A 27,976-nucleotide genomic window follows, 5' to 3' on the forward strand; every position below is an offset into this window, starting at 1 on the left:
TATCTCAAGGCCACCAGACTGTTAAATAGCCATCACTAACTCAGTGACGCTGCTATCTACACTGAGACCCAATCACTGGACACTTTAATAAATGGATCACAAGTCACTTTAAACAATGGCACTTTAAATAATGCCACTTTAATAAAAAAGTTTACATATCTTACATTACATGTAAATACTGTATTTTATACCATCTACTGCACCTTGCCTATGCGGCATAGCCATCGCTCATCCATATAATTATATGTACATATTCTCATTCACCCCTTTAGATTTGAGTGTATTAGGTAGTTGTTGGGGAATTTTTAGATTACTTGTTAGATATTACTGCACTGTTGGAACTAGAAGCACAAGCATTTCGCTACACTCGCATTAACATCTGCTAACCATGTGTATGAGACCAATAACATTGTATTTGATTCGGACAGTATTAGCTAAAAATGCCAACGTCGGTATCGGTTTAGTTTAACGCCGATTTAAAAAAATGATGTCAAAGCTACCGTTCATACCTATATGACGTAGGTACATGACGTAATGACGCCACGTCAAAATGTTGCGCTACAAGTGCAACACAGATTTCCTAACCTAGCCCACAATGTCTGCTGTGTGGATCGAGCAGTCAACAAGTCCAGCAGTCATTTGAAAGAGTAAGAACATTTCAGCGAGACAACTCAAAGGCGAAATCCATTAACGGCAAGATAACGTTTTTAATTGCCCTTGACAATCAACCGTTCTCTGTCGTGGGTGATGTTGGCTTTTGCCGACTGGTCACGTTTCCCTACCGGAGTTCCACAGCAATAGCGTCGCTGCTATTAGCTTCACGACATAATATGGAACGTCGTTTGGGTCTTTGCGTGTCAAAAAAGAAAACACTATTTGACACGTTAAATAACACAGTTCTATTATAGAATGTTGTGTGTTCTGAATTTGCATGTGCAAGCCAAGCGCCACCATTACTATCAGTAGCACTGTCAAAGCTGTACAAAAAAGTATGCAAACAAGCAAACACCGGCCACGAATGATGCGTTTACAATACCACGTTGGTAATGAAGCATTTTTTTGTTCGACCGCAACTTCTGGGGTAGCTAGCTTTAGCTTGGTACCTAGCTAGCACCAATACAACCAGCCTGAAAACAATGACCAGTAGAAACTGCAATCATTTTCATTATTCTTAGCAATGATTTAGGAATCCTTTGTAAGTATTAGCTAGGTAGCCACTTGTTGTTAACCTATTGAAATTGAACTTCAGTTCATGAAAATAAATAGCTAGTCAGCTACTTAGCTTTGTTGCCCAAAGCTAACGTTAAAAGCAACCAGCTAGCTTCTTCTTGCTAGGGAGGTTCAACCAGACCAGGTTACGTGTTGTGAAGCTAGCCACAATATGGATTAGGCACAATAGTGGAATTTGCGGTTTGTCTTCAAAATAAAAGTAACTCTTTGAAAGTGATGCAGAAGGTTACAATTGGTGGAATCATGCCATATTTAGACTAGATAATGTTAAACAAGGTTGGAATGTGAAGCAATGAAATGGGGTATCAGTCTACTCGGAAACACCCACAGAACACAATTGTTTAGAGTTTACGCAAATATTAGCATTGTAGCTCCTATCACGGGACTGTGACTGTGTGACATCACCTCCCCAGTCAGCCTGTTGTGTGTATTCACATTCATATTGCACTGTACAGCTTTACCTAAGGATTGGGGATCAATGAAATGGGGTATCAGTCTCCTCAATACCCAAGATATTGTTTTTCCTCAGGCATAGTGTTCAATACATATAGGTTGACAATAAATGTGGCTCAATTCACAGTTGTTTTAGAGTCCCATAATAAGAGATACGACGCTAATGTTCTCTGGGAGTCACTGAGTAGACTGATACCCCATGTCATTGATCCACAATCCACAGGTAAGGCTGTACAGTGAAATAAGTATGCCCCCAATGCAATTCTTAAGTCTAATACTTGTATTCATTTGCATCACTGTCAATGACATACTATGTCTAACCGCAAAGTCCACTATTGTGGCTAATCCTTATTGTAGCTAGCTTCACATAGATGGGTCCGACCACCATTAATCAAATAAGAAATGTCTTTATTAATTATGGTTATTTTAAATGATGACAGCTAGCTAACTATAGCTACTGAAACAGATTGTCGTTTTGCTATGTTTTTGGGGAAGAACATTGTTTGCATCCATGAGCTTGCTAGCTTTTTTTTAATGACCAGCACTGTAGGTGTGCGAGACAACTTTACCAGCATCATAGCATACATATCGATTAATCTTTGTGACATATGAAATACGAGTGATAGTGTAATAAATGTGCAATAACTACGTGAAAAATGTATATTCAGGTCCTGACTGGTCAACAAGCGTATTTGACACGCAAAGCCCCAAACGGCATTCCATAGAGAAATCCTGATTGGGAATGAAACGACTGAACAACGAAACAGCACAGCAACTAAAAGAAAGAAACAGGTTTTAATGATGTTTTACTGGTAATGGGGACAAACGTAAATGCCAATAAAATAACTGTTTGGTCAGTGTGGTGTGTGTGTGAGACTTTTATTTAACTAGGCAAGTCAGTTAAGAACAAATTCTTATTTACAATGACGGCCAAACCCGGACGACGCTGGGCCAATTGTGCGCCTCCTTATAGGACTCCCAATCATGGCCGGATGTGATACAGCCTGGATTTTAACCAGGGACTGTAGTGACGCCTCATGCCCTGAGATGAAGTGCCTTAGACTGCTGCGTCCGTGTGTGTGCTAACTATTTAACTGTACTAGAATGCTTAAAAAGGCCGCTAAAATTGTAAATATCTGTTTTTTTGCCAAGGAAAATATTGGATATTGGCCAAAAATGTCATATCGGTGCTTCACGAATTTGAAGTGTTCTCAACAAGTGTTTTCTTTCACTGTAGAAATGTTACCATAGCCCACGCCCAACATTGGGACCTCAGTCATAAGAAATAATCCTAAAAAAAGCGACAATGGGCTCTTAGCCAGTTGAATGCCAACTCCCATGGAGCTGTTTATGAAGTCCATAATGACTTTTTACTGTGTAATGAGGACATGACCTCTAGATGCAGGACTCAGCAGCGAGAGCAGTAAAGGGCTTGTGTATATGTGTGTGTGTAGATTTGTGGTGTGTCAATATGTGTGTGTTTCTTACCTTCTTCCCACTCTGCTTCTCCACCATGTCAGTGTTGAGTGGGAAGTCTTCCAGCTGGGGGGTTTTTGAACCCCCACCCTTGGGCATCGTTCAGCTATCGCCACGCCAAACCTCATTCACGCTTCCATCGCATCGTCATCGACCGTCTGCCAAAGGAGAGAGAGATAGAGGGGGAGATGGAAAGAGACACATTAGCACCTGGTCACTCGTCTCCACAGAAAACACATTTTCACATTGCCACACAATGCTCCCATTAGCAGTACATCAGGCTCCCCATTTTCAACAATTACACCTGCACTCTGGTTTCAAAGGTGAGGAAGTGTGCAGAATAATGCCCCTGCTCCAGACCCACTCTCTGCCCTGTAAGTTTAGGGTGTTTCATTGCCATATCCATAGGGTGAGAGAGATAGTGGTCAATGTGGGTGAAAGACAGGCCATACGGAAGCGAGTCTAAGCAAGTTTTTAAGTCGCTAATCCCTTATTCACACACAATACATTCCTAATTGAAACCAATGTCTTGATGTCAATAACATTAATCCATCTCGATTACAATAAACATGGGGAGAATTATAGGTTTTCCTATATTGTGCAATGCCAGCGAAACTGTTTTTACTGTGGGACAGGCGACAAACATCTCTGCTTCATGACTCCCGGTAACAGCTGAGGAATGTCTTCAGGGATATGGCACGTCTGGACAACAGCCCTACTGCCCTACCCAACATATATACTACACAGTGTCGGTGTGATGCAGGGAATGGTGTGCTAGCAGGGAGTGGTGTGCTAGTGTAATGCAGGGAGTGGTGTGCTAGTGTAATACAGGGAGTGGTGTGCTAGTGTTATGCAAAGAGTGGTGTGCTAATGTGATGCAGGGAATGGTGTGCTATCAGGGAATGGTGTGCTTACAGGGAGTGGTGTGCTAGTGTTATGCAGAGAGTGGTGTGCTAATGTAATACAGGGAGTGGTGTGCTGGTGTTATGCAAAGAGTGGTGTGCTAATGTGATGCAGGGAATGATGTGCTATCAGGGAATGGTGTGCTTACAGGGAGTGGTGTGCTAGTGTTATGCAGAGAGTGGTGTGCTAATGTGATGCAGGGAATGGTGTGCTATCAGGGAATGGTGTGATGCAGGGAATGGTGTGATAGCAGGGAGTGGTGTGCTAGCAGAGTGTTGTGCTAGTGTGCTTGCAGGGAGTGGTGTGCTAGTGTGATGCAGGGAATGGTGTGCTCGCAGGGAGGGGTGTGCTAGTGTGCTGCATGGAGTGGTGTGCAAGCAGGAGTGGTGTGCTAATGTGATACAGGGAATGGTGTGCTCGCAGGGAGGGGTGTGCTAGTGTGCTGCATGGAGTGGTGTGCAAGCAGGAGTGGTGTGCTAATGTGATACAGGGAATGGTGTGCTAGCAGAGAATGGTGTGCTTGCAGGGAGTGGTGTGCTAAGGTGATGCAGGGAATGGTGTGCTAGTAGGGAGTGGGGTGCTAGTATGATGCAGGGAATGGTGTGCTAGCAGTGAGGGGTGTGCTAGCAGGGAGTGGTGTGCTAGTGTAATGCAGGGAGTGGTGTGCTAGTGTGATTCAGGGAGTGGTGTGCTAGCAGTGAGTGGAGTGCTAGTGTGATGCAGGGAATGGTGTTCCAGCAGGGAGTGGTGCGCTAATGTTGTGCAGGGAGTGGTGTGCTAATGTTGTGCAGGGAGTGGTGTGCTAATGCTATGCAGGGAGTGGTGTGCTAATGTTATGCAGGGAGTGGTGTGCTAGTGTTGTGCAGGGAGTGGTGTGCTAGTGTTGTGCAGGGAGTGGTGTGCTAATGTTGTGCAGGGAGTGGTGTGCTAGTGTTGTGCAGGGAGTGGTGTGCTAGTGTTGTGCCGGTAGTGTTGTGCTAGTGTTGTGCAGGGAGTGGTGTGCTAGTGTTGTGCAGGGAGTGGTGTGCTAGTGTTGTGCAGGGAGTGGTGTGCTAGTGTTGTGCCGGTAGTGTTGTGCTAGTGTTGTGCAGGGAGTGGTGTGCTAGTGTTGTGCAGGGAGTGGTGTGCTAGTGTTCTGCAGGGAGTGGTGTGCTAGTGTTCTGCAGGGAGTGGTGTGCTAGTGTTCTGCAGGGAGTGGTGTGCTAGTGTTCTGCAGGGAGTGGTGTGCTAGTGTTCTGCAGGGGGTGGTGTGCTAGTGTTATGCAGGGAGTGGTGTGCTGGTGTTATGCAGGGAGTGGTGTGCTAGTGTTATGCAGGGAGTGGTGTGCTAGTGTTCTGCAGGGGGTGGTGTGCTAGTGTTCTGCAGGGAGTCGTGTGCTAGTGTTCTGCAGGGAGTGGTGTGCTGGTGTTATGCAGGGAGTGGTGTGCTTATGTTCCCTCCTGCTGAATCTCCATGCAGCCATGCTACTAGATTAGCCCTATTCTCTTTAGTATCCACTTCCCCGTCTGCATGTGGAGAGGTCGCTTCCGAGAGCCCATGAATAAATGATATGTAAAGAGTTTCTCAATATTTTTCTCCTCCATAATGGTTTTTAAAATTGTATTTTTAAAATTGTTTTAAACCAGAGTGTGTGTAGAGGGCTGGGCTGGAGCCGGTCCCTCCTGCTGCCATCCTCCCGCTCTCTCTCCACTATCCGGGAACGCTGCCTGGCACTCAGCTCTGCCCTGGCGCCATGGCCCTCCCTCTGCAGCTCTCCTACTCAAAGACAGCTATTTATATCCCAGAGCCAGCGACGCACACCGACAGAGGAACATTGCTCCTCTCTCTTCCTGGCATATGGAAAGTGAGACGCAGTAAACCTCTGCTCTGCTCGGCTCTGCCTCCACCCCTCTTCTCTGGCCCCGTCCCCCAAAGCCTCACACACTCCAAGCTCACATTACGCAGCACAAAGTGGCAAAGGGGTCAACTACTATCAGAGGCAAAGATTCTATGATACACACATTGAGCCGACCTAGTTTGAGCGATCTTGAACAATAAACTCCACACCCCCATCGTAAATTCACATATCGTGATTGAAACCAGCCTTTGATGTTAGTGGTGCGAAACAGTTTCATATTATATTGAGATAATCATTTAACCAAGTACAATTTCCCCTCTGCTATAACTTTGAGTGTGTATGTTGGTGCCTGTATGCGCATGGCAGGGTCAATAAGAACCCATTACGTTTTCCTATATGGTTTCCACTGTGTACCATATCAGTGACTGACTTAAACTTCAATAGTGTTCCATCTCTCCCTTTTTTACATAATGTAATAACTATCGTATAATAATACCATAGGCCTATATTATTATAGACAACATCACTATCCAGATGCTGCGCATCTTGGCGTAATTGTGTTATCAGGTTGTCTTCAAGGATTCTGGGGTGGTTTTGGCACAGAGGTTAAATAAGTGTATTATGTTATTGAGTCCTCAGTCAGTTCCTCTATAGGGGTTTTTGGCAGGGAGACTTCAATGTATTATATGTGTTTTCTGAGCTTTCATCTCCTAGTGGGGAGAGGAACACACACACACAGAGAAACAGAACCCCAAGAGGAAACACAATAACATCCATTCCAAAACACAGGCCTCATTTCCTCCACCTTCCACCCCATTCAAAAGTTGTACAGCATCTGCTATCAGTGTGTGTGTGTGTGTGTGTGTGTGTGTGTGTGTGTGTGTGTGTGTTACACCGAGGGGCCCCTCTCCACAAGCCAGCAGCTCTAATTCATCACATATGAGTAAGTCTATGCACTGTAAGGTACAGTAGAGAGAAGTCGAGGCCCTGGTCCAATGCTGGATCCTGCAGCATCCGCTTCCCGCTCCTTTACACTGAAAACAACAAATCCTGGCTCCCTCTTCCAACCCCCCAAACACACACCATGTGTGCAGTCTGTCCACACTCCCCCAGGGGTCCCTTCCTGCCACTCTGTAAACAGGGTCAACCATGGCTGTCAGATTTCTTTTTCCAAAGCTGTATTGATGAAATATTGTACAGTTTTTGTCTTGCGTCAGCATCACCTACAAAAGTCATGAAATTACCTCACCGATTGAGTTTCACTTTGACATTGTTTTGTCTGGGAGGCTAGGTAAACAAAGCCCACGTCATCCTCACAGCACTGTTTACAGTGGAAAAGCAACACACCAGGAGCCAAATGCTAAAGGCCTATTGGAGAGAACATTGATCTGCAATCATGGAACAGCACCATTTCAATAAGTGTGGTAAGTGTAAATTTGGCATTTTGCTTGCAATACCGTATTGGAAATGCCTTATCCGTCCAATTTCAACAGCATAAGCATGACGCACATGGCAGCCATGTTAAAAGGTCTATATAAACAGTCTTTGATGTGTGTTGTTTTGCTGACAGCCCTTCCAGGCACCAATGTCACCTGACAGCAGTGATTGGTCATGTAACCACGCACTTGAGCCACAAGACAAAACATTTGCTTGCTAGCTATCTGACTATTCTCAACTACGATTGGTGCATGGAGAGGGTGGGTGGGTTCACACACAGGTTAGAGCTGTTACTCTTAGCGTGAATCAGGCTATCCCAACAGAGGCAGAGCCTTGTGGGTTCATTGCACTGACCCAGTAGAAGAGTGAAGAATGTGGTCTTTAATGGGTTCCCAATGGGGACGTTTTTACTGAGACTGACCCCTGGTCAGCAGAGCTGGAGGTTAGACTTTAGCGCTTTCTACTGCTTCAACACTACACAGAGCCCTAACCTCTTTCTCCTGCTTCAACATTACATAGAGCCCTCATCACCTCTTTCTACTGCTTCAACACTACACAGAGCCCTCATCACCTCTTTCTACTGCTTCAACACTACACAGAGCCCTAACCTCTTTCTCCTGCTTCAACATTACATAGAGCCCTCATCACCTCTTTCTACTGCTTCAACACTACACAGGGCCCTCATCACCTCTTTCTACTGCTTCAACACTACACAGAGCCCTCACCTCTTCTACTGCTTCAATACTGAGCCCTAACCTCTTTCTCCTGCTTCAACATTACATAGAGCCCTCATCACCTCTTTCTACTGCTTCAACACTACACAGAGCCCTCATCACCTCTTTCTCCTGCTTCAACACTACACAGAGCCATCACCTCTTTCTCCTGCTTCAACACTACACAGAGCCCTCATCACCTCTTTCTCCTGCTTCAACACCACACAGAGCCCTCATCACCTCTTTCTCCTGCTTCAACACTACACAGAGCCCTCACCTCTTCTACTGCTTCAATACTGAGAGCCCTCACCTCTTTCTCCTGCTTCAACACTACACAGAGCCCTCACTTCTTCTTCTGCTTCCGCACTACACTGAGAGCCCTCACCTCTTCTCCTGCTTCAACACTACACAGAGCCCGCACCTCTCCTCCTGCCCCAACACTACACAGAGCCCTCACCTCTCCTCCTGCCCCAACACTACACAGAGAGCCCTCACCTCTCCTCCTGCCCAAACACTACACAGAGAGCCCTCACCTCTTCTCCTGCTTCAACACTACACAGAGAGCCCTCACCTCTCCTCCTGCCCAAACACTACACAGAGCCCTCACCTCTTCTCCAGCTTCAACACTACACTGAGCCCTCACCTCTTCTCATGCTTCAACACTACACTGTGGCAGAAAATAGACCTTTCTTAACTGTGCTGCAGGGTTCTCCCCAAAGAATGTAAAAGGGGCGCCGTGCCACATTGTGGACCTGGCTGCGCCACTATGTAAAAACAATTATTTTTCTTTTAATTCATGAGTGGCTTGTCGTTCTGTGCGAGAAAGCAATATTCCAAAATGACTCTGGGAAAGTTGTGGGACGACATATCCCAAAGTCATACCACTGTACATAGATTTTGTTTTCAAGCAATAAGGCTGATGCAACAGATCAGAACGTTGAACTTAAGAAGTTGATCAACTATTATTAAAGATATTAATTGTCACTGTGGACATGTTACTGTAGCTGCGTTCTGTGTCTAAAGGGTTGCAGAAGATATAACGCCATTGCCCGGCAATACACATGTAATAGGAGCATTATTCTGCATGGAACATTTACATGGAATTTTATTTTTTCTTAAAGTTTTAACGGAAAACCAATAAAAACGTGGCAATTTAAATGTTAAGCAAAATGTTCAATTTGTCACATCTTCAGTTTTAATGGCATTTGTGGAAGTAGTAAAATAATTCCAGCATATGATAAAGTAATAAAATAATTCCAGCATATGATAAAGTAATAAAATAATTCCATAATCAATTCTATAACGCCTGCTACCAGAAGTTGTTCATCATTAGTGGACATGCATTATGCAATAACAACAAGGGGCATGTTCATAGACAGACTTGAAAGCCAGATCAGTGAATATTGCAAAAATCGGGTTAAACTGTTTTGATAAGGGGCCTCCCGAGTGGCGCGGTGGTCTAAGGCATTGCAGTGCTAGCTGAGCCACGAGAGATTCTGTGTTCGAGTCCAGGCTCTGTCGTGGCCCGGCGTCATCCAGGATAGGGTTTGGCCGCAGAGAAGTTCTTGTCCCATCACACACTAGCGACCCCTGTGGCGGGCAGGGCGCAGTGCACGCTGGCAGTCGCCAGGCGTACATGGTTTCCTCCGACACCATGTACGCATCAAGAAGCATTGTGTTTCAGAGGACGCACGACTCTCGAACTTCACCTCTCAAAGTATTTTGATAAAATAATTAGTGGGTCATGCCCTACCTTAAAATCACCAGGCCTGGTGACACACACTGTATTACTCTTGCCCTCATGGTCCCAGTTCTGTTGACCATTGAAACATTTAATTACCAATATAATCCTAGGAAGAATGTGGAAAAGTGTATTAAAGCACTGTGTTTGCTATTTTATTTGTTATACTTTTAGGCTCTAGATTGCAGGAAATTGCAGTTTCAGGTGTTAAAAGATGCAAAAATCTCCGAGTCAAAACGGGACTCACCTCAATAATCAGTACCACCTTGCTAAACAAATCCTGGGGAGAACCCTGGTCTGGAATATCACGGTAAACATATTCCATGTTAATTACATATAATCATCTGTTAGCCATGATACTGTCGCTGCAAAAAAACATTTCATTCTGAGACAGCACTGTGTGTTGTTCCCAGGTATCTCCAATAGGATCCACAGGATCTGTTGTGAAGGACTCTCTGTCCCCCTCACTGTCCACTGACATGGTAGGACCCATTAGGACACACACTGCTAATAATCTCCAGTCTCCACTCGCAAGCAACTGCATCTGGCTTACAAACACATTGACTGGACACGCTGCTTATGGACATGAAACAGGCTGGATACACAACTACCGTAATTCCATTGGGATGATAAAACAAACAAACAATCCCCTAAAATTATAGCAAGCCTTAGTAAACAGATACAGTCCTCTGGGAGCTTGTGTGCAACGGTGGGGGTGAGTTCACTTTTTCCACTGCGTGGGCTGAGTCTCTCCATACATTTAACAGTATCATATGATCAGCTAGCACGAAAATACAGAGAGAGAGAGAGCACATATCTATTAGTCCGCCATGAGCTGCAGGGACTATAGGTCTACACAGCGAAGTAAAGTTTTCAATGAAAATCACAGAAGTGGGGTGAGGGAGCAAACTTTCCCCATCGAAAGCAATTCAGCCAAGACTCTTATATATAAGATAATAGTTTGATTTATATGATTTTTTACACATACATATATACAGTTAAAGTCAGAAGTTTACATACACCTTAGCCAAATACATTTAAACTCAGTTAACAATTCCTGACATTTAATCCTAGTAAAAATTCCCTGTTTTAGGTCAGTTAGGATCACCAGTTTATTCTAAGAATGTGAAATGTCAGAATAATAGTAGAGAGAATTATTTATTTCAGCTTTTATTTCCTTCGTCGCATTCCCAGTGGGTCAGAAGTTTACATACACTCAATTAGTATTTGGTAGCATTGCCATTAAATTGTTTAACTTGGGTCAAACATTTTTTGGGTAGCCTTCCACACTCTTCCCACAATAAATTGGGTGAATTTTGGCCCATTCCTCCTGACAAAGCTAACAAAGCTGGTGTAACTGAGTCAGGTTTGTGATGGCTACTCCACTACCTTGACTTTGTTGTCCTTAGGCCATTTTGCCACAACATTGGAAGTATGCTTGGGGTCATTGTCCATTTGGAAGACCCATTTGCGACCAAGCTTTAACTTGTGAAAACAGTGAATTGGAAGTGATATAATCTGTCTGTAAACAATTGTTGGAAAAATTATTTGTGTCATCATACACAAAGTAGACGTCCTGACCGACTTGCCAAAACTATAGTTTGTTAACAAGAAATTTGTGGAGTGGCTGAAAAACGAGTTTTAATGACTCAAACCTAAGTGTATGTAAACTTCTGACATCAACTATACACACACACACACACACACACACACACACACACACACACACACACACATATATATATGTATATATGTACACTGGTGTACAACCCAGCAGCAGGACCGCTACCTCCACCTTTGTGCAAGGAGGAGCAGGATGAGCACTGCCAGAGCCCTGCAAAATGACCTCCAGCAGGCCACAAATGTGCATGTGTCTGCTCAAACTGTCAGAAACAGAATCCATGAGGGTGGTATGAGGGCCCGACGTCCACAGGTGGGGGTTGTGCTTACAGCCCAACACCGTGCAGGACGTTTGGCATTTGCCAGAGAACACCAAGATTGGCAAATTCGCCACTGGCGCCCTGTGCTCTTCACAGCTGAAAGCAGGTTCACACTGAGCATGTGACAGATGTGACAGTCTGGAGACGCCGTGGAGAATGTTCTGCTGCCTGCAACATCCTCCAGCATGACCGGTTTGGCAGTGGGTCAGTCATGGTGTGGGGTGGTATTTCTTTGGGGGGCCGCACAGCCATCCATGTGCTCGCCAGAGGTAGCCTGACTGCCATTAGGTACTGAGATGAGATCCTCAGACCCCTTGTGAGACCATATGCTGGTGCGGTTGGCCCTGGGTTCAATGCTAGACCTCATGTGGCTGGAGTGTCAGCAGTTCCTGCAAGAGGAAGGCATTGATGCTATGGACTGGCCCGCCCGTTCCCCAGACCTGAATCCAATTGAGCACATCTGGGACATCAGGTCTCGCTCCATCCACCAACGCCACGTTGCACCACAGACTGTCCAGGAGTTGGAGGATGCTTTCGTCCAGGTCTGGCAGGAGATCCCTCAGGAGACCGTCCGCCACCTCATCAGGAGCATGCCCAGGCGTTGTAGGGAGGTCATACAGGCACGTGGAGGCCACACACACTACTGAGCCTCATTTTGACTTGTTTTAAGGGCATGACATCAAAGTTGGATCAGCCTGTAATGTGGTTTTCCACTTTAATTTTGTGTGTCAGCACATTCAACTATGTAAAGAAAAAAGTATTTAATAAGAATATTTCATTCATTCAGATCTAGGATGTGTTATTTTAGTGTTCCCTTTATTTTTTTGAGCAGTGTATATACATTTGTCTGTGTATATACATTTGTCATATATATATATAAATAAAACAATGCTTCGAGGGTGGCTGTTGTCGATGTGTTCCTGGTTCGAGCCCAGGTAGGGGCGAGGAGAGGGACGGAAGATATACTGTTACACTGGCAATACTAAAGTGCCTATAAGAACATCCAATAGTCAAAGGTGTATGAAATATAAATGGTATAGAGAGAAATAGTCCTATAATTCCTATAATAACCTCAACCTAAAACTTCTTACCTGAGAATATTTTAGACTCATGTTAAAAGGAACCACCAGCTTTCATATGTTCTCATGTTCTGAGCAAGGAACTTAAACGTTAGCTTTCTTACATAGCACATATTGCACTTTTACTTTCTTCTCCAACACTTTGTTTTTGCATTATTTAAACCAAATTGAACATGTTTCATTATTTATTTGAGGCTATATCGATTTTGAGTGATGTATTATATTAGTTAAAATAAAAGTGTTAATTCAGTATTGTTGTAATTGTCATTATTACAATAAATAAATTACAAATAAATAAATAAAAAATATATTTCTTAAAATAAACAGCTTCCAGGTATTGTGTTCAGATCCTTGTGACATGGGCCGTGTATTATCATGCTGAAACAGGAGGTGATGGCGGCAAATTAATGACATGACAGTGGACCTCAGGACCGCGTCACGATATCTCTGTGCATTCAAATTGCCATCGATAAAATGGAATTGTGTTTGTTGTCTGTAGCTTACGCATATCCATACCATAACTGCACCCCCAACATTGGTGTTCACAAAGGTTGCCCACACAACGCCATATACGTGTTATGCGGTTGTGAGGTAGGTTGGACGTACTGCCAAATTCTCTAAAACGACGTTGGAGGCGGCTTATGGTAGGGAAATGTAATTCTGGCAGCGGCTCTGGGGGACGTTCCTGCAGTCAGAAAGCCAATTGCACGCTCCCTCAAAACTTCAGACCTCTCTGGCATTGTATTGTGACAAAACTGCCCATTATAGGGTGGCTTTATTGTCCCCTGCACAAGGTGCACATGCGTAATGATCATGCTGTTTAATCACCTTCTTGACATGCCACACCTGTCAGGTGGATGGATTATCTTGGCAAAGGAGAAATGCTCGCAAACAGGGATGCCAACACATTTGTGCACAACATTTGAGAGAAATAAGTTTTTTGTGCATACGGGCCATTTCTGGGATCTTATATTGCAGCTCATGAAACATGGGACACTTGACATGTTGCGTTTATATTTTTGTTCAGGGTATATTCATGTCGTAGTTTCCAGTCAACTCCATTTCACTCCAAAAGTTACTTCAACCAGTGAATGCTAGCGATGGCTAGCTGTTAGCTATTCTACCAGTCCGTCTTAATGAGTGTTATGCTAATAGCACACCTTGCACACGAAAATACACAAACATTCCCAGCGAATGAGAAAAGAGTTGTGGTATTTAATTGAAGACAATAGACAAGATGTAACAAGGCAACCTGTGGGTTAATTTGAATTGGCACCAACGGCAGATTGAGGTATGTTTTTACATCCGTACCCCAGTACGACCCATATGACCACAGCGAAACGTCAAGACGTGAGGACCTATTGATGAGCCAAAAACCTCCGGCGGAGGTACCTGGTACACCAACCCTCCAGTGATTAGAGGAGGACCACGTCAGCATTCTGAGTGTGGCAAGCCCTGTAGGGGTAGGGGCAGAGACCCCAAGGAGAAGACAGGGAGGAGGGGTCTGCCAGACTGGATAATAGCTCAGTGAGGCGCACAAACAAACACAACACGCGCACAGGATGGAAATAGAGTAAAATAAACGCTGTGCTTTTGATGCGGTTTGGATGACGTCACTCCTTCTGGCACGCTATACCATGTGACAGAGTGTAAGAATTGGACGCGCAAAAAAACAAACAATTACAAGCAGAAGAATGGGGAAGGTGGTAGACATAAGCAATCTCTGTTTCAGCCTGAGGAGGTGGAGAGGAGGTGGAGAAGAGGAGGTGGAGGAGAGGAGGTGGAGAGGTTACAGCCAGGACTAAGACACATACCCTCTGCGTCATATCTCTCTCTCTCCCTCCGCTTCTCTTCATGTCTCCCTCTATCGAGCCACTCCCTCTGCGGTCAGACAGAGGCCAACGCTTCAGCTCACTGCGGGAAGTCGTTCTTCCACGCGCACGCACGCACGCACACACAGTGCCGATGAGGGGTATTCTGAAGGCCCCTGCTGCTACAGCGAAGATGAAAAGCAGATCGGTAGCCCCCCACCCCCTCCCCTCACTCCTAAAACTCAGGCCTGTCATCAGGTCCACACCACTGCATTTTCCACTACAGCAGCTGCTCTCATTCTAAAAATGTAGAACGCTATACCGCCACCGACCCTGCAGCTGCATGTAGTCACTCTGCATGGTGGGTGTATTTCGGGAGATTTGCCATATTATTCTCTCCATGCCTCTACTAGACACAAAAACAACTGCACAGTCCCTGGCATTCAATTTCTAGTGCTGCAATGTCTGTTATGGTTATAGTGTATGATCAATCACCAGCCTACACTGTCCGTCATTCATCGTTGTCATAATCATGGTTTGCTAGATCACATGAGTTATTGAGAGCTACCTAATGAGGGGAGAATAGGAGCAGTGAGGCCCTTCCTGCGGTGTGGACCATCCCGGCGGCTGTGCAGTCTATTTACATTTCATATAGGAGAGGGGCGCAGCAGCTAGCCCTGTTTAGTGTGCAAATAGAGCCAGCCTGGCCCACTCCAGTATCCAGGCAACCAAAACCCAGATTGACGGTGCAGCCCCTGACCCGCACAAATTCATTTCATTAGAGGCCTTTGTAGGGAGGGGGAAAGACAAACAAGCCAAGTAGAGATGCATTAAGGTTGTGATGAACGGAGTGGCCTGGGGGGAGGAGATGGGATGGAGGGGGCTCCGTCTCATCTCTCTCACCTGAGAGATCATAGGCCAGACAGACAGGACAGGACCTACATCCAGACTGGACAGCGCTACCTGTCCACTCAGCAGTCTCTGGTCTGAGAGCAGGGGGCTGGAATCCAATAACTTCATCTGATATTCTGAGCATGATAGCTTTCCCCTACACCTCTCCTTCTCTCTCTACCGTGGAGAGAGCACTCCGACCAAGACAGCTCAGTGATGCTGCTGGTCTCTCTGGTAAATCTCGTCTTTCTCTGCCAGTGACGTAGGCGAAGTGAGGTTGTGCCATATATTCTGCCATGCACCAGGGAATATATATATATATATCGGAAGCCTTCATCTCTTCGACGCTGACTCACTCATCTTAGTGCTCCTCCCCCTCCACGCATCCTTCCTCTCCTCATCCTCCTTTCTCTTCTCCTCTCCTATCCAAAGCTCAGCATCTGATCCTACCATCTCCTGGTCAAACAGAAATGAGAGAAAGGCAGAGCGCCTGACATAGCCACAATAATAATACACACTGGGCTTGTTGCCTGGCAACACAGGGACAGGGCACATGTGCCGAACGAGCTGGCGGAATGAGAGAGCGTGTGAGAGGGGGGGGGGATGGAGAGTAATAATGGTAATGTATACCTCTGCATACTAAGCCTAGCCAGCGATGAGGATCCATTTCTGCCCTTCACCTTCTAAAAGTGTAAGAATTTTCCTTGTGCAGTCTCTCCACCCTAGTCTTAGAGAGATGGGGATATTCCACAGTAAACACCATGGATACACAGACATCCACGCAGTCACAGCCCCTCCGGAGCCAATTGTCCGGGCTCCGGAGATGCTCGAGGTGTCACTGTCGTCATGCTGCCCAGTCCTAACTAGCCTCACATCAACGGAGCGCAACAGGAAGGAGACCTTGTCCTTCTCCCTAGCAACCAATGCTAGCCAAGTAGCTACCTCATTTGTTTTGATTCAATGAAGAGATCGATGGCTGATTATTATTGAGTAGCTTGTATCTAGGAGCATGATGGGCATGGTACTGTTAACTAGCTGTACTGCACACAGAAATGTCACCATCCTGTTATCAACAAGCAGGGTACTGGGATTGGTGACAATTGCACACCCTTATTTACCCTTGATTGTCTCCTTTAAAATAAAGTGAACGGATTTAGAGGCACTTCAGCTAATTAAGGGCTCTACCAGTGATGAGGGGAGGCCCCTGATCTGAAGGAGGAGAACTAGGGTAGTAGGACAGGGATTGGGCGGAGACAGACAGATTTAAGGAACAACTGCAGTCAAGCGAGGGAGGGCAACACACGTTACTCTAAAAGTCACACTGTCTCTACATAAGCCTGGTTCACCCTCTAACTTACACTAAAATAAAACATTGAGGCTAGGCTGGAGCTTTAATCATGAATTTTCCGGGGGCATGTGCAGGACGAATCCCCCCAAAAATCTGAAAATGGGCCAGTCAGCTACTCTGCCTACGCATTATGCCCGCATGTACACACGACACACACACACTTAAAACCATGCACACAAAGCACCCAGCGAGCTTCATACCTGCAGCTCAGCCCCATAATGGATAGTAAATCTGCTTTTCTCTACCGTGGCTCTGGCATCACCAGCAGGTTGCTCTGAATGGTTATTGGATTTCCACCTAGTAGTGCACACGCATTGGCCAGATAAAAAAGGGCATTTCATAATGCATATTCATACAGACCAATGGAGCATGTAACAGGGAGTCCATCTAATCAGAAGTGAATTTACATTGGGCCTGTCAGCAGCTAGGAGGCCGGTGCTATTGCCATGGCAGCGAGCTAGATAAAGACATGCTAGACTAGGATCTCAGAAGAACAAAGCCTAGTTCACTGCTACAATGGCACTGCTGTAGTATTTACTTACTTCCATGGGACCTGTTAAGTGTCATTACTGTAACTCACTAGGGGCCACATCATCCCACCAAATCAGATGTGCATTAACACACGAATCTGCTTCTCAAAGATCTAGAAATTTATCTCAGTGGATCCCAATGATGACAAACAAGACTGGCCAAGACTGAGCAATCTCTCTACTTCCTCTGAATGTAGAAGGCAGCTGGTGTAACTGCAGTTGTTCCTCAGAGCTCAACCCCCAATCAGGAGGGCCACGACAGGATTAGCCCCAAGCAGCTTCTCACAAGCTCCCTCACGCGCATATAGTCTAATACACACAGTAACATGCCTCCGCACCTCACTCAACAACCCACCCCCCACCCCCACACTTTACAACTAATGAGCTGAAGCCTGAGCCTGGACCCACAGCCCTGAGAGGAGGAAGGCCTGAAGACCTGCCGTGCCTCAGCGGGGAGGAGAACATACACACATAGGTAAATAATGTAGGCTTACACGTGTGTGTGTGTGTGTTTGTAGCCAAACATGTGTCTACGGGGGGCAAAGAGCAGCACACCATTGCAGGTCTAGGCCTGGTTGCAGCGCACTCCGAAACCAAGCTCTGTTCTGTTTATAAATCGCTCAGCTGAAGCACTGCCCTTTACAATGCGCTGTGAACAGCGACAGCATCTTAAACCCCTTAAACAAATCAACTGATCTCACGTAGACAACACAAAAACACACCCACATTCACAAAGCTAGGCAACATAATCAACCTGTTAGTGCGTGACACACCCATACACCCACATCTGTGGAGGGAGTGGTGTGTTGTTCTCCCTCTCGCTGTTATGTTTAAATGCTCGGCGTTGGTTGGCTGATCACGTGGCCCTGGTGCACACAATAACTGTGGCGTCGGCATGGTCCTTCTAGGAATCAGTGAGAATAGCCGTGCCACGCAGACTGATAACAGTTGGAGTCAGAGTGCTGTGGCCAGCCATGCGGCACTGGGAGAGGTGAGGGCGGCAGCTCCTGACAGATCTTGTCAGGATGAGACTGCAGCCAAAGAAAGACGGGGGAACGGCAGTATGACCCCCATCAAACATGCCCTTACCACCTCACACTGGAAATGAGGCCCGTCAATTATATTACAATCTCTAAGGGGGGGGTCTAAGGTTGGGTTTGACCAATACGGGGGGGGGCTAAGAAAATAGTTGCTTGTTATGACTTCGGAGTTACAAGGGAGTTATTGTTCTTTTTTTGCAATAGAAACAGATTTGGCACACAGCCCATTCGATATACATGTAGTTTTTAATTGAATTTGGCCAAAGCGGGAGCAGGCGTGACAAAATGATATTCAACAAAATAGATATACGTCTTTCAGCAATAACACAACACATCCAAAATGCGACAACAAGAAGTGCATTTATTCCATCCATATGCATTACCAGACAACTGTGCATTGGTAATGGCTTTTCGGATGAAATGGCTATCACAGCATCAGAAATGACATAATATCCAAAGTGCAGCCACAACGAGAAGTACAATACATTTAGCCTGCAAACACTTGGAAAATGAACTGGCTATCATCACAATCTTAGTGACTGCATTTCTATTGCAAATAAAAACAACTTGTAGGCCGAAGATATATATGTGTCTTGCTGTGCATTGGTTTTTATGTTGCGGATTAAACGTCTATCACAACGTCGGAAATGAAAGGACCACAGTGCAGCCACAACGAGAAGTGTGTTTATCCTATGCCTGTCAACCGTGCACACATGGTGTAAAACAATCTTACCCGTACCCAAACTGGACGCGCGTGTGCGCAAATTGATTTTTTCCCCCGACACCAAACACGATCACGACACACAGGTTGAAATATCAAAACAAACAAATCTGAACCAATTATTTTAATTTTGGGACAGGTCGAAAAGCATTAAACATTTATGGCAATTTAACTGTCTAGCTTGCAGTTGCTAGCTAATTTGTCCTATGTAGCTAGCTTGCTGTTGCTAGCTAATTTGTCCTGGGATATAAACTTTGAGCTGTTTATTTTACCTGAAATGCACAAGGTCTACAACTCCGACAATTAATCCACACATAAAACAGTCAACCAAATCGTTTCTAGTCATCTCTCCTCCTTCCAGGCTTTTTCTTCTTTGGACTTTGTGGCATCTTAACTTTCACTGTATTACCATGACAACCGACGAACTGAGTTCGTCTTTCAATCACCCACGTGGGTATAACCAATGAGGAGATGGCACATGGGTATCTGCTTCTATAGACCAATGAGGAGATGGGAGAGGCAGGACTTGCACCATTCAGCGTCACAAATAGAACTCGCGAGCAGTGTGGGTGCAATGATTGAATAACATGCAAGTGTACATTTATTTTGCAGTGCGCGAGCGGTGTGGTCAGCATGTTATAGCGATTATATTTATATTGCAAAAATACTTGAAGGCTAGGCAGATTAGTGACGGTGCTAGAGCCTCCCCCGAGCGCCAGTGTAGCGCCGTGCCTGCTCAGGTGTTTCCCCATTTAGTGTGCTACAGATAAATCAAACGAAAGGAGAGAGAGAAAACATAGCTAGCATGGTTTCTCACAGATAACACTCAGCAGGAACGTCACTGCCTACCACTCAGTGTGTATGTGTGTATAATCAGTGTGTGAGAATTAGTGTGTGTGTGTGTGTGTGTGTGTGTGTGTGTGTGTGTGTGTGTGTGTGTGTTCGTAAGAGAGATAAATGTGAGGCGCTGTGACTAGGGCTCCATTAATTAAGGATTATGGGAGGAGGTAAAAATAACCGTGGAGCGGAGCTGGATAATGAACAAAGCACGGGGGAGGAGCACAGTGAGATGGGATGTGACCTTTATCAACATGAATATGAAAACATCATCAAACCAATCCGCCATCAAGTTCTGCCTGCACCCATCTTGTCGCGCTGGGATGAAAAAGCTGTCAAAACCTTTCCCCGTAACGGGACTACACGGTCATGTGTGAAAGACACTCAGTAGATTACTGATGGGATGGGAAGCGTGGGCCTGGCAGGTTTACCAGAGAGAACATGGCTGGAGAAGTTTCTCAGGCCTCTCAGCCATACTAGTGTTGTAAATGTCTGCCAGATTAGCTCCTCCTGGGTCAGTAGCCTAGATCTAACTGGGAGAGTGTGTGTATGTGTGTTTCTGGGGCTCCTAAGAGTAGGCTGAGGCGCCAAGACAGGCCGAGGCCCCAGAGCCCAGACCACAGGCAGGCTGACAGGGGACAGTTGGCAGAGCGGCCTGAGACAACAGCATAAACAACCATGAGGAGTGGAAACCCGATCCCTCACAGTGGAAAAAACCCTCAGCGCACCAGGCAGGCAGAACAGCAGAGAAAACACTGCCATTATACCACCTCATTCCACATGGAGCCTCACAGGAATCCTGGCCTGACACACACGTCCTCTCTTGCTCTATGGGAAGTTGATTGGGAGCATTACTGGGACCAAACAGAATTCTAATTTGTCCTGGTTCAGCAGTAGCAGTGGCATGAGAGGAGCCGCTCCCTCAGATCCCAGATGAATTATATATCAATGAGCAAGATGAAAGGCCTCTAACAGCACAGCACGGCAGTCAGAGCTGGGGCGGGGCCTGGGGTGCTGCTATCCACCCCCAACTGCCCACTGGGAAGTGGCTGGCTAAAAAGGGTATAGCCATGGATCCATCGTGTGTGTGTGTGTGTGTGTGTATGGCTGGACGAAGGGAACCAATGAGCTGGGAAACACAACGCTTGGCCAAGGTGAACGTCACATTCTAACGAGCTCAGAAGTTATTTCCCAGCACCCACGCCCCCCTGGGGATCTCTGTATAACTCTGGAACATGTTCTCCACCAAGCACACCAGCAATTACAGCCACAGATGACCTGGAGCAGGCTGGCTCCACTAAATATGCTCTTTCCTTCTGAATACATTCCACCTCCGTCGTTCAGTCGCTCCCTGGTTTCCCCTTTCTATCTTCTCTGCAATGTTGCAATGTTGTCCTCCCATACATGTATTCTCATTGCTGCTAAATTAAATCACCATTGGCCACAACTGAGCCCCACATATCCAGGGCAGCCCCTTCCCTCAGACAGACACACTGTGTCCACAGGCGGCCAGCCCTGAGCCCCACATATCCAGGGCAGTCCCCTCCCTGAGCCCCACATATCCAGGGCAGTCCCCTCCCTCAGACAGACACACTGTGTCCACAGCCGGCCAGCCCTGAACCCCACATATCCAGGGCAGTCCCCTCCCTGAGCCCCACATATCCAGGGCAGTCCCCTCCCTGAGCCCCACATATCCAGGGCAGTCCCCTCCCTCAGACAGACACACTGTGTCCACAGCCGGCCAGCCCTGAACCCCACATATCCAGGGCAGTCCCCTCCCTGAGCCCCACATATCCAGAGCAGTCCCCTCCCTGAGCCCCACATATCCAGGGCAGTCCCCTCCCTCAGACAGACACACTGTGTCCACAGCCGGCCGGCCCTGAGCCACACATATCCAGGGCAGTCCCCTCCCTGAACCCCACATATCCAGGGCAGTCCCCTCCCTCAGACAGACACACTGTGTCCACAGCCGGCCGGCCCTGAGCCACACATATCCAGGGCAGTCCCCTCCCTGAACCCCACATATCCAGGGCAGTCCCCTCCCTGAGCCCCACATATCCAGGGCAGTCCCCTCCCTCAGACAGACACACTGTGTCCACAGCCGGCCGGCCCTGAGCCACACATATCCAGGGCAGTCCCCTCCCTCAGACAGACACACTGTGTCCACAGCCGGCCGGCCCTGAGCCACACATATCCAGGGCAGTCCCCTCCATGAGCCACACATATCCAGGGCAGTCCCCTCCCTGAGCCCCACATATCCAGGGCAGTCCCCTCCCTCAGACAGACACACTGTGTCCACAGCCGGCCAGCCCTGAGCCACACAATGGAACAATCAATACTCTCATTAGACAAAGTAGACCTGGGCCAATTAGTGGTTTGGACTAGTGCCATCCAAGAACCCTTCCACTGAATCAATGACACCGGTCAACAAATATGGCAGTTTCCAATGACTAGGCTACCTGCATGGGCTAGTCAGAGGGGATGTGAATGGATTAGCATGGAGTGTTTCTCTCTGCTGCCTGCAGTGGATACTAATGCAGGTCTGTCATACCCAATTCACATAGGATTTGTGGTACATTGCTTAAAAAAAATAATTGGGCAATGTTTATATGGTCCCCTTTGAAACAGCCAAATGTTTACCACATTCTTGTCACCATTCGCCTTTCATATCGCCATTGCTTTTGCCAGGAGGAAGCAAGAGACATTAAACTTTGACCCTGTTGTGATCATCAAATCAAAGTTTATTTGTCACGAGCGCCGAATACAGTGAAATGCTTACTTACAGGCTCTAAGCAATAGTGCAAAAAAGGTATTAGGTGAACAATAGGTAGGTAAATAAAAACAACAGTAAAAAGACAGGCTATATACAGTAGCGAGGCTACATACAGACACCGGTTAGTCAGGCTGATTGAGGTAGTGTGTACATGTAGATATGGTTAAAGTGACTATGCATATATGATGAACAGAGAGTACCCGTAGCGTAAAAGAGGCGTTGGCGGGTGTGGGGTGGGACACAATGCAGATAGCCTGGTTAGCTAATGTGCGGTAGCAGTGGTTGGTCGGCCCAATTGTCATGGTGACCAAGCTCGTGAAAGCAAATTCCTCTGGTAGGAATAGAAATACTTATGTTGTTTCGTCTGTGATACCGGAAATACCTTTCAGACAAAGAAAATGCATTGGCGGTATGGTAAAGTTGGTGGGAAAATGTCTTGGTATGAAAGGGATACTATTCCCTCCTCGGTGAGGCTGAAGTGTCACTGAGCTGTGACTGGCTGCCCATGTTGTGTGTGTCACTGGGCAGTAAAACTCCACACATGTGTAAGGGGAGAAGAGAAGAAAAAGGAGACGAGAGAGAGCAAGAGAGAGGAGGAGAGGAGAGGGAGAGCAAGAGAGATGAGAGAGAAAAAGGAGAGAGAGAGCGAGAGAGAGAAAAATCGAGAAAAAGGAGAGGAGAGAGGAGAGTGTGAGAGAGCAAGAGAGGAGAGGCAGGTGAGAGAGAGGAGAGAGAAGAAAAAAAAAAGGAAAGAGAGCGAGATGGAGAAATAAGCCTACTAGCTATAAGCTCACAACATGAGATGGAATAAAAACAGTCTTCCTTCCCCCTCCTCATAGCTGACTACTAGACGATGAGAGAGCAGCAGCCACTCTGAATTCAGAGCACATAGCCTCACGCTACAGTGCATTCTGGGAAGCCCTCTCCATTAGCAGCGCTGGAGCGGCATACACACACACAGGCCTTGTTCAAGGGAGCAGATGGAATTGGGAGGAGGTGGGGGAAGGAAAGGAAGCCCCACTACCTTCCAGTCAAGATGACCTCTTCCTCCTCAGGAAAACAGCTAAGCTTGGAGAGAGACAGCTGCACAGCACACGACAGAGTTAAATATATTTTTAAACATTTTCATTTAACCTTTATTTAACTAAGCAAGTTAGTTAAGAACAAATTCCTATTTACAATGACTGGCTACAAAAAGTCAAAAGGCCTCCTGTGGTGACAGGGGCCTGGGATTAAAAATGAATACAATATAAATATAGGACAAAACATCATGACAAGAGAGACTACACTACGTAAAGAGAGACCTAAGACAACAACATAGCAAGGCAGCAACACATAACACAACATGGTAGCAGCACAACAACATGGTAGCAGCACAACAACATGGTAGCAGCACAACAACATGGTAGCAGCACAACAACATGGTAGCAGCACAACAACATGGTACAAACATTATTGAGCTCAGTCAACTGCACAAAGGGCAAGAAGGTAGAGACAGCAAAACATCACACAAAGCAGCCACACCTGTCAGTAAAAGAGTGTCCATGAATAGGTCTTTGAATGAAGAGATTGAGATAAAACTGTCCAGGTTGAGTGTTTGTTGCAGCTCGTTCCAGTCGCTAGCTGCAGCGAACTGAGAAGACAAGCGACCCAGGGATGTGTGCGCTTTGGGACCCTTTAGCAAACTGGCAGAATGGGTGTTGTACGTGGAGGATGAGGGCTGCAGTAGATATCTCAGATAGGGGGGAGTGGGGCCTAAGAGGGTTTTATAAATAAGCATCAACCAATGAGTCTTGCGACGGGTATACAGAGGAGTATAGAGTGTGGTGATGTGTCCTATTAGGAGCATTGGTGGCAAATGTGATGGCCGAATGATAAAGAACACCTAGCCGCCCGAGAGAGCACCCTTACCTGATGATCTATAAATTACATCTCCGTAATCTAGCATGGGTAGGATGATCATCTGAATCAAGGTTAGTTTGGCAGCAGGGGTTGAAAGATGAGCGATTACGATACAGGAAACTAAGTCTATATTTAACTTTAGCCAGCAGCTTTGATTTGTGCCGAGAGAAGGACACCTGTGGACAGAGTTTTAGCCTGCGCTAGGTAGTGGAGACACAATGGCAACAGACTCACATTCTGAGCTTGTACAGAACCGTGGACATCTTGGAGAGCAGCATGGCCGTATAAATCCCTGGGGCAACACTGAACCAGACTAGCACCATTTGCCCTGGTGCTCCCTCCCCCACAATGACTGCAGAGCAGAGCAGGCCTCGAGGCCGGCTGGCACAACGCTCCTGGAGTAAATATCAGTCAATTGGGAAAAGTAATGACTGCAATAAAATCACTTTAGGGAGCCTCACTCCCAGCAGCCAGTATTGGGTCTGAGTGCTTTTAAGATGCTCCGAGCAGACTTCCTCACTGATTTTAATACAGGCATTTAATGCAAGTGTTAACATAAAGCCAACCCGTTCACCACTTTAACCCAGGCCTCCTCCATTATTGTGACTCCTGCAGAATGTACCATGTGGAATAGCATACATCTGTACCCAGTGAGAGACTGTCTGGCCCTAGTTTTACAGAGGTAGAACGAGGGGGAAGGCTGACACGGTGATACCAGATCATTTCTCACAGGAGCTATTTGCATTCAGTAAGAAGGCATAGTAACATTCTTCTGTTCACTGTTTACATCAGTGCAATGTCAACAGGGCACAGCTCAGCTATATGGTTCCCTATAGGGGTGGCTGGCTAGGCTGAAATGGCTCCAGAGTGCTGAAGCCAGTGAACCAGGGCTGTGTGGGCGGCTGCAGCGGGATATCAAGGTGTTTGGGACACACTCACTCCAGCTATGAGCGGAGTCCTCTGTGTAAAACAAAAGATCTGAGTCACAAGACTTCCCCGGAGTCAGCTGAACATGGCAGTCTGTCCACACACACACACACACACACACACACACACACACACACGAGGGCTTAGCGTCAACAATGACTTCACAAATCCAGACCAATGTTTTCCTGTGACAACCATACACCAAAGAAATTGCTCTCTTGCACTCCGTGCCAAGAAATGTGCTTTATTTCAATCTGTTCCTTGGTTGACTGTGGTGGAAAAACACTTGTATAGGTGTGGCTGGTGTTCCCCCTTCGCATAGTGTCTGTATTTGAGCCTTGCGCCTGCTCCTGGCCCCAGAAAGGACAAAGAGCCCTGGCTATTGAGCCCTGGCCTGATTTAGCCCAGGCAGGGAGCAACAGTGGGTTTCAGCTCAATGTATGGACAGGCTTCTCTGTCACAAAGGCCACTCTGTTCTGGAGCCTCATTGGGGGAGTGGGAAGGCCGTGACCCCTCAGGCTCAGAGAGGGGGTTGATGAGGAGGGTAAAAGGGGAGGGGGGGATCTCTTCAACTTATGTGGATCTCTTCAACTTATTCCTCTCTCCTCTTTTCCATGTCAATAATACAAATGAACGGCTTGTGCAGCAGAAACCAGGTGACAGTACTGAACACCAGAAAGGCCTTGAGGGACCACCCTTTCCAGCCAATGACGCATCTTTTGGACGTCAACATTTCAAGCTGTGCCCATCTCTTCATACAATTAGACAATTCATAGTATCGTCACAGTCAGACTATTGTCAACTTAATCTTGCCATTAGGCTAACTCTATTAATATGTGTGAAATTTGTTTCAGTATAGTTTAGGTATAGTTTTGATGGGGCCATCTGCGCAGGCTGGCTGGCTGTGAATGACTGGTGGTGAATGGGGGGGGGGGGGGGGGTGATATGTCCTCTTAAAACTGCGTATTACAACAATTACTGTTGGTGACATTAAGATTCTAACAACAGTGTGTTGTTATATAGATCTATTTAGGAAAAGTCAAGGACGAGGGTGGGGGCAACTATAAAAACGGGAGAGTAATTAAAAATGTAAATGAGTTTTGAGTCCACATGACAGTCAGCTTTTCCAGTGCTGAAAACACTTCCTCACTCTCATGGGTTCTGTAACTTGCACTTTTACACACCCTGCTATGGCCTGTGTTCGCCAAACTTTTAACCCCATGACCTCAAACATAAAAGTCAAAACACCAGCCTGACTTATCACATCAACGGAGGGAAAAGACATGAAAACACCAGAGTCACAACACCATTTCCCTGTGTAATTGTGTCTGTGTGATTGAGTAAGAGAGTAAATCTCTGTGGTGTGTGTGTGTGTTCCAGCTCTGCACTTCTCTGAATGGAAACTGCAGTAATGGACAGAGGTACAGGCCTGAGGGGACAGTTCTTCCCTTTTCACAGGACATCACCACTCTGTCTGTAATCAAAGCTGCAAGACACTTCCAGACACCAACCAGATGTGTGATTTAGACAATTAAAGCTTTACACTCGGCAGCTCTACCGCAACACAGGCACTGAGCAGCCTGAGCCTCACATAGTCCCTGTCTAACCCAGTTAGCTGAAGGGAGAGAGAGAGAGAGATCAGCTCTCTCATTCTGTGCCCGTGTCTCAGAAACACCCAGCCCCTCTAGTATGTCTGAAAGCTTTACACAGCAGAAAGAGAGGCAAGAGACAGACAGGCCTCCGTGCACTGCACTCTCCTGAAGCTATAAGCTCTCCCTCTCCTGCCGTGCTCCCTCTCTCCTTCCCTCTTTCAGCCTGGAATTTCCTGTTGATGGCCCACTGCTAACACCCCACTCACTCTCATGGAAAAATTTGACACGCTGCAAACATTTTCTCTCCACGAGCAGGAAGGCAATCAGCCAATCAGCGAAGAGAGGGAGGGAATGACAGAGTGGAGAGAAATGAGAAACGTGTCTTTGAGGGTTTTGGCGTACCAGGAGTTGCACCACACTGGCCCAGAGTCCTAATTACCCAGCCAGAGACAAGGCCTGGTAAGGCTGTAATGATACACCACTGCTCGTGATAGACACCTCTTGATAGCACAGAGATGAGGCCTCCACTGGTCTGGTTAGGCAGCCTGCAGCATGTGAGTGGGCCAGCAGACATGTGGAGTATAGAGAGAAAGAGCTGTTGATATAATAAAGCTCTATCAGATAAGCCAGGCAAGGGAGAGAGAGAGGGGGACTTGGGGAGGAAGGGAGGGAACATCAGGTAGGCTGGCTTGAGACGGATAGACATGTGGGCAACAGATTGGATGCGTTAGCTCGTGTGGTGGTAATTGGTTTTTGTTTGGGCTGGGTGGAGAAGAGAGCCGAGGACGGCGGCC

General features: G+C 46.6%; 1 protein-coding gene across 1 annotated transcript in view; it reads right to left on the reverse strand.

The window, feature by feature from the left end:
• Positions 1–27,976, reverse strand: part of LOC135504466 (ankyrin repeat domain-containing protein 11-like) — a 138,713-nt gene that overhangs the window by 32,395 nt on the left and 78,342 nt on the right. Inside the window, 1 exon segment of the mRNA XM_064923089.1 lies at positions 3,172–3,317. Coding sequence (XP_064779161.1) covers positions 3,172–3,258 — 87 coding nt within the window. The 5' untranslated portion in view covers positions 3,259–3,317.

The sequence above is a fragment of the Oncorhynchus masou genome, chromosome 2 (assembly GCF_036934945.1).
Source record: "Oncorhynchus masou masou isolate Uvic2021 chromosome 2, UVic_Omas_1.1, whole genome shotgun sequence".
In the NCBI taxonomy this organism is placed as follows: domain Eukaryota; kingdom Metazoa; phylum Chordata; class Actinopteri; order Salmoniformes; family Salmonidae; genus Oncorhynchus; species Oncorhynchus masou.